Source organism: Oryzias melastigma, linkage group LG10 (assembly GCF_002922805.2).
Source record: "Oryzias melastigma strain HK-1 linkage group LG10, ASM292280v2, whole genome shotgun sequence".
Taxonomy (NCBI): Eukaryota; Metazoa; Chordata; class Actinopteri; order Beloniformes; family Adrianichthyidae; genus Oryzias; species Oryzias melastigma.
In genome coordinates, this window is record NC_050521.1 from 14,218,273 (window position 1) to 14,231,213 (window position 12,941).

General features: G+C 41.9%; 4 protein-coding genes across 15 annotated transcripts in view; all 4 read right to left on the reverse strand.

Moving 5' to 3' along the window:
- The window catches only part of LOC118599272 (protocadherin gamma-C3-like), a 3,888-nt gene extending 1,920 nt beyond the window's left edge, over positions 1 to 1,968 (reverse strand). The window contains exon 1 of the mRNA XM_036214040.1: positions 5 to 1,968. Coding sequence (XP_036069933.1) covers positions 5 to 1,537 — 1,533 coding nt within the window. The 5' untranslated portion in view covers positions 1,538 to 1,968. The remainder of the gene's footprint in view (positions 1 to 4) is intronic.
- LOC112153685 (protocadherin gamma-C5) overlaps positions 1 to 12,941 on the reverse strand; it is a 529,198-nt gene that overhangs the window by 358,565 nt on the left and 157,692 nt on the right. For 2 of the 12 annotated variants that reach the window (XM_036213886.1, XM_036213878.1), the window contains exon 1: positions 10,288 to 12,862. The exons of the other annotated variants lie outside the window; for them this stretch is intronic. In XM_036213886.1, the coding sequence (XP_036069779.1) occupies positions 10,288 to 12,729 (2,442 nt within the window). In that variant the 5' untranslated portion in view covers positions 12,730 to 12,862. Of the gene's footprint in view, positions 1 to 10,287; positions 12,863 to 12,941 lie in introns of those variants that run through there. 12 annotated transcript variants of the gene reach the window in all.
- LOC112153273 (protocadherin beta-16) lies at positions 2,968 to 5,845 on the reverse strand. Its single transcript, XM_024283348.2, has one exon. It carries the CDS (start codon positions 5,622 to 5,624, stop codon positions 3,000 to 3,002), a length of 2,625 nt encoding a protein of 874 aa, XP_024139116.2. The 5' UTR covers positions 5,625 to 5,845; the 3' UTR covers positions 2,968 to 2,999.
- Positions 6,504 to 9,355, reverse strand: LOC118599226 (protocadherin gamma-A11-like). Its single transcript, XM_036213907.1, has one exon. It carries the CDS (start codon positions 9,206 to 9,208, stop codon positions 6,743 to 6,745), a length of 2,466 nt encoding a protein of 821 aa, XP_036069800.1. The 5' UTR covers positions 9,209 to 9,355; the 3' UTR covers positions 6,504 to 6,742.

Here is a 12,941-nt window from a genome sequence, read left to right on the forward strand (position 1 = left end):
AAACATATTCAGAAACTGGCCCACCACCGACTCTACTCTCCTCTAGAATGTACGAAATTCGAGCATTTTGATTTTCATCTGGATCTTTTGCTTTTATCACGAGAATAGAGACACCTGGAAGGTTATTTTCAAACACAAACGCATCATAAACGCCTTTTAGAAAACGGGGAGAATTATCATTTACATCAGAGATTTTCAAATTAAAAGTCCTTTTTGAAGACAAAGGAGGCACTCCAGCATCTGTTACAGTTACTGTGATATTATATTCTGAAACACTTTCGCGGTCCAATATTGAATATGTGAGCAAAGTGTAGTAATTTTTTAAATTTGATTTAATTTTAAATGGGACATTTTCTTCAATCCTGCAACTAACTTGTCCGTTTTCAGCTGAATCGAGGTCCTTCACGTTAATGATTCCTATGGTTGTACCAGGAGGAGAATCCTCAGAGACAGGACTGCTGAATGACATTACACTTATAACAGGAGCATTATCATTCACATCCATCACATCGATGATCACTTTACTTGAATCTGTCAAACCTCCTTGATCTTTTGCATGTATTTGAAGCTCATATTTCTTGTCTTTTTCATAATCAACAGAACCAATTATAAAAATTGTGCCACTTTTTTCATCAATCTTAAACAAATCATTTGATCCGCTGTTGAGATCAGAAAAATAATATCTCACGATACTGTTCGGGCCGAAATCTGCGTCAGTCGCATTTACTGTGATGACGTAAGTGTCTCGAGGGGAATTTTCCGTCACTGCAGCTTTATAAACCGATTGATTAAATACTGGAGCGTTATCATTGATATCAAGAATGGTTATATTTATATTAACTGTACCTGATCTCTGAGGATTTCCTCCGTCCACAGCGATTAGCTTTAACAAAAGGTTCGGGTTTGTCTCTCTGTCTAAAGGCTTCTGAAGCACCATCTCCGCGTATCTTTTACCATCTGCGTTTGAGTGCTGTTTGAGAACAAAATGATCATTTTCAGTCAGAAAATATTCTTTCAGACCGTTCGTACCAACATCTGCGTCCTCTGCGCTTGTTAGAGGAAAACGAGCTCCGCTTAGAGCCGATTCACTGATCTCAAAGAGAATATTTTCTCTTTTAAACGTGGGCGAGTGATCATTAATATCTGTTATTTCCACTGTTATCTGATGCAGCTCCATCGGAGTTTCTAAAATCACCTCAAAGCTGAAGCTGCACGGCATCGTGTCGAAGCAAAGCTGCTCCCGGTCGATTCTGTCGTTGACGACCAAAATCCCTTTGTCTGCTTTCAGCTCGGTGTACTGGGTGTTTTCCCCGGTCACAATGCGGGCCCGACCAGAGCGGAGCCTTTTCAGATCCAAGCCGAGATCTTGAGCCACATTCCCAATAAAAGATCCTTTCCTCATTTCCTCTGGAATCGAATATCGGATTTGGCCGTTCACAAAGCCAAACCTGCATAGAAGGAAGAGAAAAAGCTGCAGATTTTGTCCGGGGGGATAACGGCATTTTCTCCATCCGACAGCTCCTGTTCCACTTGACATAGCAACAACAAAATAAAATAAAAATAAAAAATACTGACTGCTTATAAATATGACGAAAATAACGCACTCCTTAACTATTTAGCTGATTCTGTCACTCGTTCTACTTCAAAATCCAAATGGCTGCTTTTCTTTTCCCAAGACTGCTCCGTGCACAAACGCGTAATGTCCTCTGGTAGACCAGAGTAAAAAAGGACGGCTATGAGAGGGATACGATTTTAGGTTGATCAACAGCGTCCCTTAGAGTCCAAAGTCAGTTATACCACATATTAATTGAAGTTCCACAGCAAAAGAGATATGTGTTCATATTCTGAAAATTCTTTATAAAATCCATTCATTTTGAAAACAAATTGCTATTGGAAATGCTTTGAAGGCAACAGAACTAAGAAGAAGCCTGCAATCACCGCCCCAACACCACTACCACACACACACACACACACAAAAGTAAAGAGAAAAAAAAATACAAAGTTTTAGTTAATAAATAAACACATAAATAAATTTATATGCAGCCTCTTAAATCTATTGGGGGAAATGTATGCCATTCAAAAAGTGATCATTCTGAAAAAAACATCTGCTTGTCAAACAAAGGTCCATCTAAGTCAGGAATGTCAAAATGCAGGCCTCGAGGGCCAGCCTCTTGCTGTCTCATGCTGTTGATTACCTGGATCAGGTGTGTTTGGCTAAAATTGGAGCTTCAATTGGTTACAAAAAATTCAGGACATCAGCTCCCTCGAAGTCTGAATTTGGGCAACCCGGATCTGAGTAAAAAAATAACAATTTTTGAGTCACTGTCAGTCATCTTCTTGACCGTTTTGTCCCGTTCCTGGTCACAGGGGTGCGAGAGCCAAACCCAGCTACTGATTAGCGAAGGCAGGGTACTCCCTGGACAGGTCGCCAGTCTGTCGCAGGGCCTCAACTATACACACATTCACATTCACATTCAGGGGTGTTTTTAGAGCAACCAATCAACCTATGAAGCATGCTTCAGGTTGTTGGAAGGAAGCCAGAGTCCCCGGAAAAACCCGTGCATGGGTAAAACATGCAAACTCCACTCAGAAAGGTCCGCAGTTGGTGGTTCTGATTCAGATGCCCCAGCCAGGACTTGAACCAGGGCCTTCTTGCTGTGAGGCAAGAGTGCTAACCACTGCACCACCATTTAGCCCAGTTAAATGAGCCATACATAAAGCCAATATTTAAAACATATACAACACATTTAAACCCACACCATGAAAAAATATAAAATTTCCCACATTAATCAATGGCTCTCAATACATATAAGGCTGAAGTCATTTTACATTGGTGAAACAGTAAAGTCTGTAGGACTAAACATTGCTTTTATCTACTGTGACTGCAGCTTGAATACGCTAGACTACTTGAACTGTTTTCAATCCAACTATTGCACTGTCCAAGGTGCTGAACTATATCTTAGTAATAGGCAGAGAAAAAATGCAACTGTAAAATCAGCTTATTGCTTACTGACCTCTAGAGGAGAGTCTGGTTCATCCAGGATGCTCTTCTCACTCTGCATCCGCTGCATGGTTCCTGTAGAACTGGGGTCCATTATTAGCACGTTCTGACTCCCAGCTCTGCCGAACTTACAGTCACTCTTTCTGGAGTCAGTGGTCCTGCACACCTCGTAATTGTACGTGTGTGGCAGAGTCCCTGTGCCCAAAGTGTCTGAGTACCGTGGAGGATAATATGGAATGACAGGGAGGCTGGAGTGATACAGGATGCGAGACTGTCTCCATCGGTAGATTTTGACGGAGATGATGACCACTAAACACGTGATGAAGAGGAAAGAAACCACAGCCAGAGCCAGCACTAAGTAAAAAGTCAGGTTGTCATTGTAGTCCTTGTCGTGTGGAAAGTCGCTGAACTCCGACAGCACTTCAGGGAAGCTGTCCGCCACCGCCACGTTAACAATGACTGTAGCTGAACGAGAGGGCTGCCCGTTGTCCTCCACGATCACAGTCAGTCTTTGTTTGAGCAAATCTTTCTCCGTCACTTGGCGGACAGTTCGGATCTCTCCATTCTGGGAGCCCACTTCAAACAGCGCCCTGTCTGTGGCTTTCTGCAGTTTATAGGAGAGCCAGGCATTCTGTCCAGAGTCCACATCAACAGCCACCACTTTAGTCACCAGGTAGCCCACATCAGCTGAACGAGGCACCATTTCAGCCACCACAGAGCCAGCAGTCTGGACCGGGTACAGAACCTGAGGCGGGTTATCGTTCTGGTCCTGGACTTTTATAATAACTGTTGTGTTGCTGCTGAGAGGAGGAGAACCTCCATCCTGAGCTTTCACCACAAATTCAATCTGTTTTAGTTGCTCATAATCAAATGATCGTAAAGCATGAATAACTCCAGTTTCTGCGTTTACTGAAACATATTCAGAAACTGGCCCACCACCGACTCTACTCTCCTCTAGAATGTACGAAATTCGAGCATTTTGATTTTCATCTGGATCTTTTGCTTTTATCACGAGAATAGAGACACCTGGAAGGTTATTTTCAAACACAAACGCATCATAAACGCCTTTTAGAAAACGGGGAGAATTATCATTTACATCAGAGATTTTCAAATTAAAAGTCCTTTTTGAAGACAAAGGAGGCACTCCAGCATCTGTTACAGTTACTGTGATATTATATTCTGAAACACTTTCGCGGTCCAATATTGAATATGTGAGCAAAGTGTAGTAATTTTTTAAATTTGATTTAATTTTAAATGGGACATTTTCTTCAATCCTGCAACTAACTTGTCCGTTTTCAGCTGAATCGAGGTCCTTCACGTTAATGATTCCTATGGTTGTACCAGGAGGAGAATCCTCAGAGACAGGACTGCTGAATGACATTACACTTATAACAGGAGCATTATCATTCACATCCATCACATCGATGATCACTTTACTTGAATCTGTCAAACCTCCTTGATCCTTTGCATCCACTCTCAGTTCATACTTAGTATTTTTTTCATAATCAACAGAACCACTCATTGAGATTTTTCCACTCTTTTCATCAATTTCAAATACATCATTTGATCCGCTGTTGGGATCAGAAAAATAATACCTAACGATGCTGTTCGGGCCGAAATCTGCGTCAGTCGCATTTACTGTGATGACGTAAGTGCCTCGAGGGGAATTTTCCGTCACTGCAGCTTTATAAACCGATTGATTAAATACTGGAGCGTTATCATTGATATCAAGAATGGTTATATTTATATTAACTGTACCTGATCTCTGAGGAGTTCCTCCGTCCACAGCGATTAGCTTTAACAAAAGGTTCGGGTTTGTCTCTCTGTCTAAAGGCTTCTGAAGCACCATCTCCGCGTATCTTTTACCATCTGCGTTCGAGTGCTGTTTGAGAACAAAATGATCATTTTCAGTCAAGAAATATTCTTTCAGACCGTTCGTACCAACATCTGCGTCCTCTGCGCTTGTTAAGGAGAACCGTGCTCCTGTCAGCGCGGATTCACTGATCTCAAAAATAATGTTTTCTCCTTTAAACGTGGGCGAGTGATCATTAATATCTGTTATTTCCACTGTTATCTGATGCAGCTCCATCGGATTTTCTAAAATCACCTCAAAGCTGAAGCTGCACGGCATCGTGTCGCCGCAAAGCTGCTCCCGGTCGATTCTGTCGTTGACGACCAAAATCCCTTTGTCTGCTTTCAGCTCGGTGTACTGGGTGTTTTCCCCGGTCACAATGCGGGCCCGACCAGAGCGGAGCCTTTTCAGATCCAAGCCGAGATCTTGAGCCACATTCCCAATAAAAGATCCTTTCCTCATTTCCTCTGGAATCGAATATCTGACATGTCCAATGGCAAGCTGACAGACACACAGCAGGAAAAAGAGCACACGATCGCCGAGAAGTCGCCATTTGACGCGCCGACAGGATGATGTTCCTCCCTCCATTATTAGGAATCCACAAGAAAAAAAACAAAATATGCAATCACAACTAGAAATAAACAATCCGTTAACGAAGACAATGTTCGCTTTGATCAGACCCCAAATGGAACATGAACAGACCGCCAGTGTCAGGCAAAAGAAAAGCTGCGTTCTTCTTATGAGAGAAGGGTTGGGGAGGAGAATGATCATAAGGCTCCGAAGACAATTTTATGTTAACCAACAGCGTCTCTCAGAGTCCAGTAAGAGTAAGGACATCTTTACACTGAGATGAGATAAAAACTAAAAAAAAAAAAAAAACCTGAAGTGAATTTTATCCAGTTTTTTGCACGTTAAAAATTAATGATCTATTTAAATAAAAGAACAAGTCAAAGCATTAGAGGTATATTTTAGCAGAAAATGTATAATTGCAAGCAAGTGTGTAATTAGAAAACAGAACCAATAACCAAAGTGTAAACACTGAATTTATATTAAAAAATCTGTATTTTTTTCACATAAATGTACTGTATATTTTTAACGAATATGTTTCAATGCAGAAAAAAATAAGTGAAATAAAGGATGTGCAGAATTATAAAAGGTAGTACACTGTCCATGGCGCTGAACTATTTCTAAAGGATTGCTAGTAGAAAAATCAAAATCAAAATCTTTTTTTTTAAACTGACCTCTACAATCCAAGTCAACATTAACCCTTGTGCTATCCAAGGCATGCATTAAAAGTGTGGTCATTTGAATCCCACAAAACAGGGAGCTGACCCTTTCTTTAAGGATTTTTCATTTTTTTGTCTTCACTGATGTCCGTGGCAACATAAAAAAACCGGTCCACCTTTGTCATGGGAAGGATCAAACATTAATGTAAGGGTGGGATCTTCTGGATTCCATGAGAAAGGATGAGGTTTAAACTTTCTTCTCTTTTTTTTATATATATATATAAAAGGTAAGTTTGACTTGTCATTTCTGAATCCTTTCTATTGAAATAAATAAATACATTAATCACACACATTGCTCAATAGCTCTGAATAAATATGATAGTGATCCATCCATCCATCCATCTTCTTAACCGCTTCTTCCCTTTCGGGGTCGCGGGGTATGATAGTGATGTCATTATGAAATAGTGGAATCTATGAAGCTCATTTTTTTTCTTTTTTTAATTAGTTTTATCTAGTGTGCCTGTGTCTATATAAAAACTTGAATACGATTGACTAATTTCAACCCACTAATTGAACTGAAGATTAAAACCCAGTACTTCGCTGTCCATGGTGCTAAAGTATTTCTGTAAGGTTGTGGCAAAAAAAGGCAACTACAAAATCAAATTATTGTTTACTGACCTCCAGAGGAGAGTCTGGTTCATCAAGGATGCTCTTCTCACTCTGCATCCGCTGCATGGTTCCTGTAGAACTGGGGTCCATTATCAGCACGTTCTGACTCCCAGCTCTCCCGAACTTACAGTCACTCTTTCTGGAGTCAGTAGTCCTGCACACCTCGTAATTGTACGTGTGCGGCAGGGTCCCTGTGCCCAAAGTGTCTGAGTACCGTGGAGGATAATATGGAATGACAGGGAGGCTGGAGTGATACAGGACGCGAGACTGTCTCCATCGGTAGATCTTGACGGAGATGATGACCACTAAACACGTGATGAAGAGGAAAGAAACCACAGCCAGAGCCAGCACTAAGTAAAAAGTCAGGTTGTCATTGTAGTCCTTGTCGTGTGGAAAGTCGCTGAACTCCGACAGCACTTCAGGGAAGCTGTCCGCCACCGCCACGTTAACAATGACTGTAGCTGAACGAGAGGGCTGCCCGTTGTCCTCCACGATCACAGTCAGTCTTTGTTTGAGCAAATCTTTCTCCGTCACTTGGCGGACAGTTCGGATCTCTCCATTCTGGGAGCCCACTTCAAACAGCGCCCTGTCTGTGGCTTTCTGCAGTTTATAGGAGAGCCAGGCATTCTGTCCAGAGTCCACATCAACAGCCACCACTTTAGTCACCAGGTAGCCCACATCAGCTGAACGAGGCACCATTTCAGCCACCACAGAGCCAGCAGTCTGGACCGGGTACAGAACCTGAGGCGGGTTATCGTTCTGATCCTGGACTTTTATAATAACTGTTGTGTTGCTGCTGAGAGGAGGAGAACCTCCATCCTGAGCTTTGACCACAAGCTCCAGCTGTTTGATTTGTTCATAATCCAGAGAGCGAACTGCACTAAGAACTCCTGTTTCAGAGTTTAAAGACACATAAGTAGAAATCGGACTTCCACTGATTTGGGTATCCTCTATTAGATATGTAATTCTAGCATTTTGACCCCAATCAGAATTGTGCGCACTGACTGTAAAAATAGAGTGACCAGGGGAATTGTTCTCCTGGATATATGCAAAATATAATGATTTGTCAAACAAAGGTGCATTGTCATTTATGTCAGAAACTTTGAGATGTATTGTTTGAGAGCTGGTTAAAGGAGGAGAACCAGAATCTGTGGCTGTTATTGTTATCTGATATTCTGGTACAGACTCTCTGTCTAAATGTTGTTCTGTAATCAGATTGTAATAATTTGTTAGCGAGGACTCAAACTTGAAAGGGAGTTTACTGTTAATCTGACACTTAACTTGTCCATTTTTCTGAGAATCTGCATCTTTCACATTTAAAATAGCTATAGTTGTTCCAACAGGTGCATCCTCAGATACTGAGCTTGAAAATGACATCACATTTATGACAGGTGCATTGTCATTTACATCAACTACATCAATTATGACTTTACTAGTTCCAATTAAGCCACCTCGATCTTTAGCCTCCACCCTGACCTCATGTTTGTTGTCCTTTTCAAAATCGATCACATTAAACACTGATATGACACCTGTGTTTTCATCTATAATAAATATATTTTCTGGACTACCTTTCATTTTTGACAGACTATAAGTAATGACCGCATTTGAGCCACTGTCTGCGTCAGTAGCGTTGACGGTGATTACGCTCGTGCCTTTTGCTGTGTTCTCCACCACAGATGTTTTGTACACAGACTGGCTAAAAACTGGAATGTTGTCGTTCGCATCTAAAACAGTAACATCTATATTTACTGTACCAGATCTTTGCGGCGTTCCTCCGTCAACTGCTATTAATTTTAAAGTCAGGTGTTGATGCTGCTCTCTGTCTAAAGGCTTCTGGAGCACCATTTCAATGTTTTTGCTTCCATCTGGATTCGCATTTTGCTTCAATATAAAGTTGTCGTTTGGAGATAAAACGTAATTTTGCAAACCGTTCTGGCCCACATCCAAATCCTCCGCGCTCTGCAGCGGAAACTGGACTCCAACAGCTGCGAGTTCGCTCACTTCAAAACTGATCGGCTTCTCTTTGTTCGGAAAAGCGGGAGCGTGATCATTTATGTCCAAAACCTCCACGGTGATTCTGTGCAGTTCCATGGGATTTTCCAGAATCATCTCAAAACTGAAGCTGCACGGCGTCACGTCCCCACACAGCTGCTCGCGATCAATCCGCTCGTTCACGACTAGAATCCCTTTGTCTGCCTTCAGCTCTGCGTAATGAACGTTTTCCTCTGTCACGATGCGGGCTCGCCCAGCGCGCAGCCTTCTCAGATCCAAACCCAGATCTTGCGCTACGTTACCGATCAGCGAACCTTTTTTCAACTCCTCTGGAATTGAGTAGCGAATATGTCCACCGGCAAAGGATATTGCGCAAACAAAAAACACAATCAGTTCCATTCTGTGTCGCAGTCCGTACGATGAACGGCCTCCTAATGATTTAATCCAGACTTCTTTTGCGGTCACCATTCCTCTAATCAGAAATCAAGTCGGGGATTTCTTCACCAAAATAAAGCAAACGCTTTTGCTTCCTGTGCTTCCGTAGAAAAATGCCAACCTTCAGACGACAGCCAGCTTCAACTGCGTCTCAGATAAACACGACGAGCTCGCTTCTCTCCAAGAAGGAAAAAGGAAGAACAAAATGACGCCTGATACAAAACAATTTGTAGACCAACAGCGTCTCCCGTAGGTGAACTGATGAAATCCAGAGCTGAGCTTTCCAGCAAAAAGCGTGGACACAATGACTAGTCACAGAAGAAAGAGAAAATCAAATCTTGAAACATATTGATGGATGGATCCATTGATTTGTTCACTGTTGGATACTTTTACCATCCCATCATATTAGGAAAAAGTGTAGCATTTTTTCAAGGTTAATGCCAGTCTTTAAAGAAAAAACGCAAAGACTATTTTAAATGAACCACGCCTATTGTATGTTTTAGCGTAAAAGATAAAAAAAAAGACACATTAAAAAGCTGCCCTGCAAGCATTACGCAATCTTCATATCTTTATTTGAAATGACAGAGATCATCGTAAAAACTAAACTAATTTAAATGTAATGTTTATAGCCATAAGTTAAAAAAAAAAATAGTCCTAAAATTAATTGCTGAGGACAGTGAAAGTTTATATGTTAATTTATATTTCCTTTATTTGCTTTTTTCCCTATGCAAAATGAAACTGTGAAGCTTTTTCTTTTGTTATCTTAGTTTTCTCTTTTTTTAAAAAAAAAAAATTACATTTACCTTATCACATATCAAAGTAAACACTGTCCGTGGTTTTGGAAATTACAAAAACAAAAGGTACAATATTTTCACCATCATAATGTTAGGCTCTGTTTTATATTATATTATATTATATTAAAATATTATATATTTTTCAATAATCAACTGGTCTCTAGAGCAGAGTCGCGTTAATATAGTGGATTATTTATATATATATATAAAAAAAAGTTAAATTCTCACTGTACTTCGCTGTCCATGGTGCTGAACTTTTTCTGGAAGGTTTTTGCAGCATAATAAGGCAACTGTAAAACCAGCTAATTGTTTACTGACCTCCAAAGGAGAATCTGGTTCATCCAGGATGCTCTTCTCACTCTCCATCCGCTGCATGGTTCCTGTAGAACTGGCGTCCATTATCAGCACGTTCTGACTCCCAGCTCTCCCGAACTTACAGTCACTCTTTCTGGAGTCAGTGGTCCTGCACACCTCGTAATTGTACGTGTGTGGCAGAGTCCCTGTGCCCAAAGTGTCTGAGTACCGTGGAGGATAATATGGAATGACAGGGAGGCTGGAGTGATACAGGATGCGAGACTGTCTCCATCGGTAGATCTTGACGGAGATGATGACCACTAAACACGTGATGAAGAGGAAAGAAACCACAGCCAGAGCCAGCACTAAGTAAAAAGTCAGGTTGTCATTGTAGTCCTTGTCGTGTGGAAAGTCGCTGAACTCCGACAGCACTTCAGGGAAGCTGTCCGCCACCGCCACGTTAACAATGACTGTAGCTGAACGAGAGGGCTGCCCGTTGTCCTCCACGATCACAGTCAGTCTTTGTTTGAGCAAATCTTTCTCCGTCACTTGGCGGACAGTTCGGATCTCTCCATTCTGGGAGCCCACTTCAAACAGCGCCCTGTCTGTGGCTTTCTGCAGTTTATAGGAGAGCCAGGCATTCTGTCCAGAGTCCACATCAACAGCCACCACTTTAGTCACCAGGTAGCCCACATCAGCTGAACGAGGCACCATTTCAGCCACCACAGAGCCAGCAGTCTGGACCGGGTACAGAACCTGAGGCGGGTTATCGTTCTGGTCCTGGATCTGGATGTTCACGCTCACGTTGCTGCTGAGAGGAGGAGAACCTCCATCCTGAGCTTTGACTACAAATTCAATTTGTTTGATTTGTTCAAAATCAAAAGAGCGAACTGCACTAACAACTCCTGTTTCAGAGTTTAGAGACAATAAGGTAGAAATTGGACTTCCACTTATGTGTTTTTCTTCTAACAGATAAGTAATCCTAGCATTTTGACCCCAGTCAGAGTCGTGTGCGCTTAGAGTAAATATAGGAAGTCCAGGGGAATTATTCTCCTGCATGTATGCGATGTATTTTGATTTCTCAAAAATAGGTGCATTGTCATTTACGTCAGATATTTTAAGGTGTAACTCTGTTGAACTAGATAAAGAAGGAGATCCAAAATCTGCAGCAGTTATTGTAATGTTATATTCTGAGACAGTTTCTCTGTCCAGCTGCTGCTCTGAAACCAAATTGTAATAGTCTGTCATTGAGGACGTAATTTTAAATGGAAGTGATTTGTCGATGGAACATTTGATTTCCCCATTTTTCTCTGAATCGGCATCTCTGACTTTTAAAACCGCTATTGTTGTACCAGGAAGCGCATCCTCTGAAACTGCACTTGAAAATGACATAACATGAATAGTCGGAGCATTATCGTTTACGTCGATGACGTCAATTACAGCTTTACTGATCCCTGTAAGACCACCGCGATCTTTTCCCTCCACCCTCAGCTCATATTTAGTCTGTTTTTCGTAGTCTATATGACCAGTTACATAGATAATTCCATTGTTTTCGTCTATGCTAAATACGTTGCTCACACTCCCTTTTATATTAAAGACGCTATATGTAATAAGCGCATTAGAACCACTGTCAGCGTCTGTTGCAAGAACCTTAATTATACTCGTGCCTTTCACTGTGTTTTCTGGCACAGAGGCTTTATAAACCGACTGGCTAAAATACGGCTTATTGTCGTTTGCGTCTAGAACTGTAACCTCAATATTTACTGTACCGGATTTTTGCGGCGTCCCTCCGTCAACCGCAATTAATTTTAGATGTAAGTGGGCATGTTGCTCTCTGTCTAAAGGTTTCTGCAGCAGCATTTCAACAGACTTGCTTCCATCTTGATTTGTAATTTGCTTCAACTCAAAATAGTCGTTGGGGGAGAGGGTGTAACGTTGCAGGGCGTTTTGCCCTTCATCCAGATCCTCCGCGCTCTGCAGGGCGAAGCTCGCTCCCGGTGCAGCTGATTCACTGATTTCAAAGCTGATCGGCTTCTCTTTGTTCGGAAAAACGGGAGCGTGATCATTTATGTCCAAAACCTCCACGGTGATTCTGTGAAGTTCGATCGGGTTTTCTAGAATCACCTCAAAGCTGAAGCTGCACGGCGTCAAATCTCTGCAGAGTTCCTCTCGATCAATCCGCTCGTTCACGGCTAGAATCCCTTTGTCTGTCTTCAGTTCGGCGTAGTGAGCGTTTTCTCCGGTCACAATGCGGGCTCGCCCAGCGCGCAGCCTTTTCAAATCCAAGCCGAGATCTTGAGCAACATTACCGATGACGGAGCCTTTTCTCATTTCCTCTGGAACCGAATACCGAATCTGTCCACTAGCATTGATTACCGCATGGAGAAGGAACAAGATAACTCCAAATAGACGCAGCGGTGGAAAAATCCACCACCACCCAACAGCCCGAATGCACACGAACGTCATTATTGCAGCATAAATCCTTAAAAAAGGGAAATATTTTCCTTCGTTCACTCAATCCCCAAGTTAAATGATCCAAAGTAGTCTTAGTGAACGACCATCCTCCTTCCTGCTTATGGGATTTTAGAAATCTCGGTAAAAACTGAGTTGTGGATCGGTGAATCGTTAAATCCAAGCTGAAAAAAGCAATCCGAAGCCTCTCCCCTCACAGAGAGGAA

Bases quoted from the DNA above. Each gene is read 5' to 3' on its own strand.
- LOC118599226 (XM_036213907.1), bottom strand. From the start codon at position 9,208: ATGGTGACCGCAAAAGAAGTCTGGATTAAATCATTAGGAGGCCGTTCA.
- LOC112153273 (XM_024283348.2), bottom strand. From the start codon at position 5,624: ATGATCATTCTCCTCCCCAACCCTTCTCTCATAAGAAGAACGCAGCTT.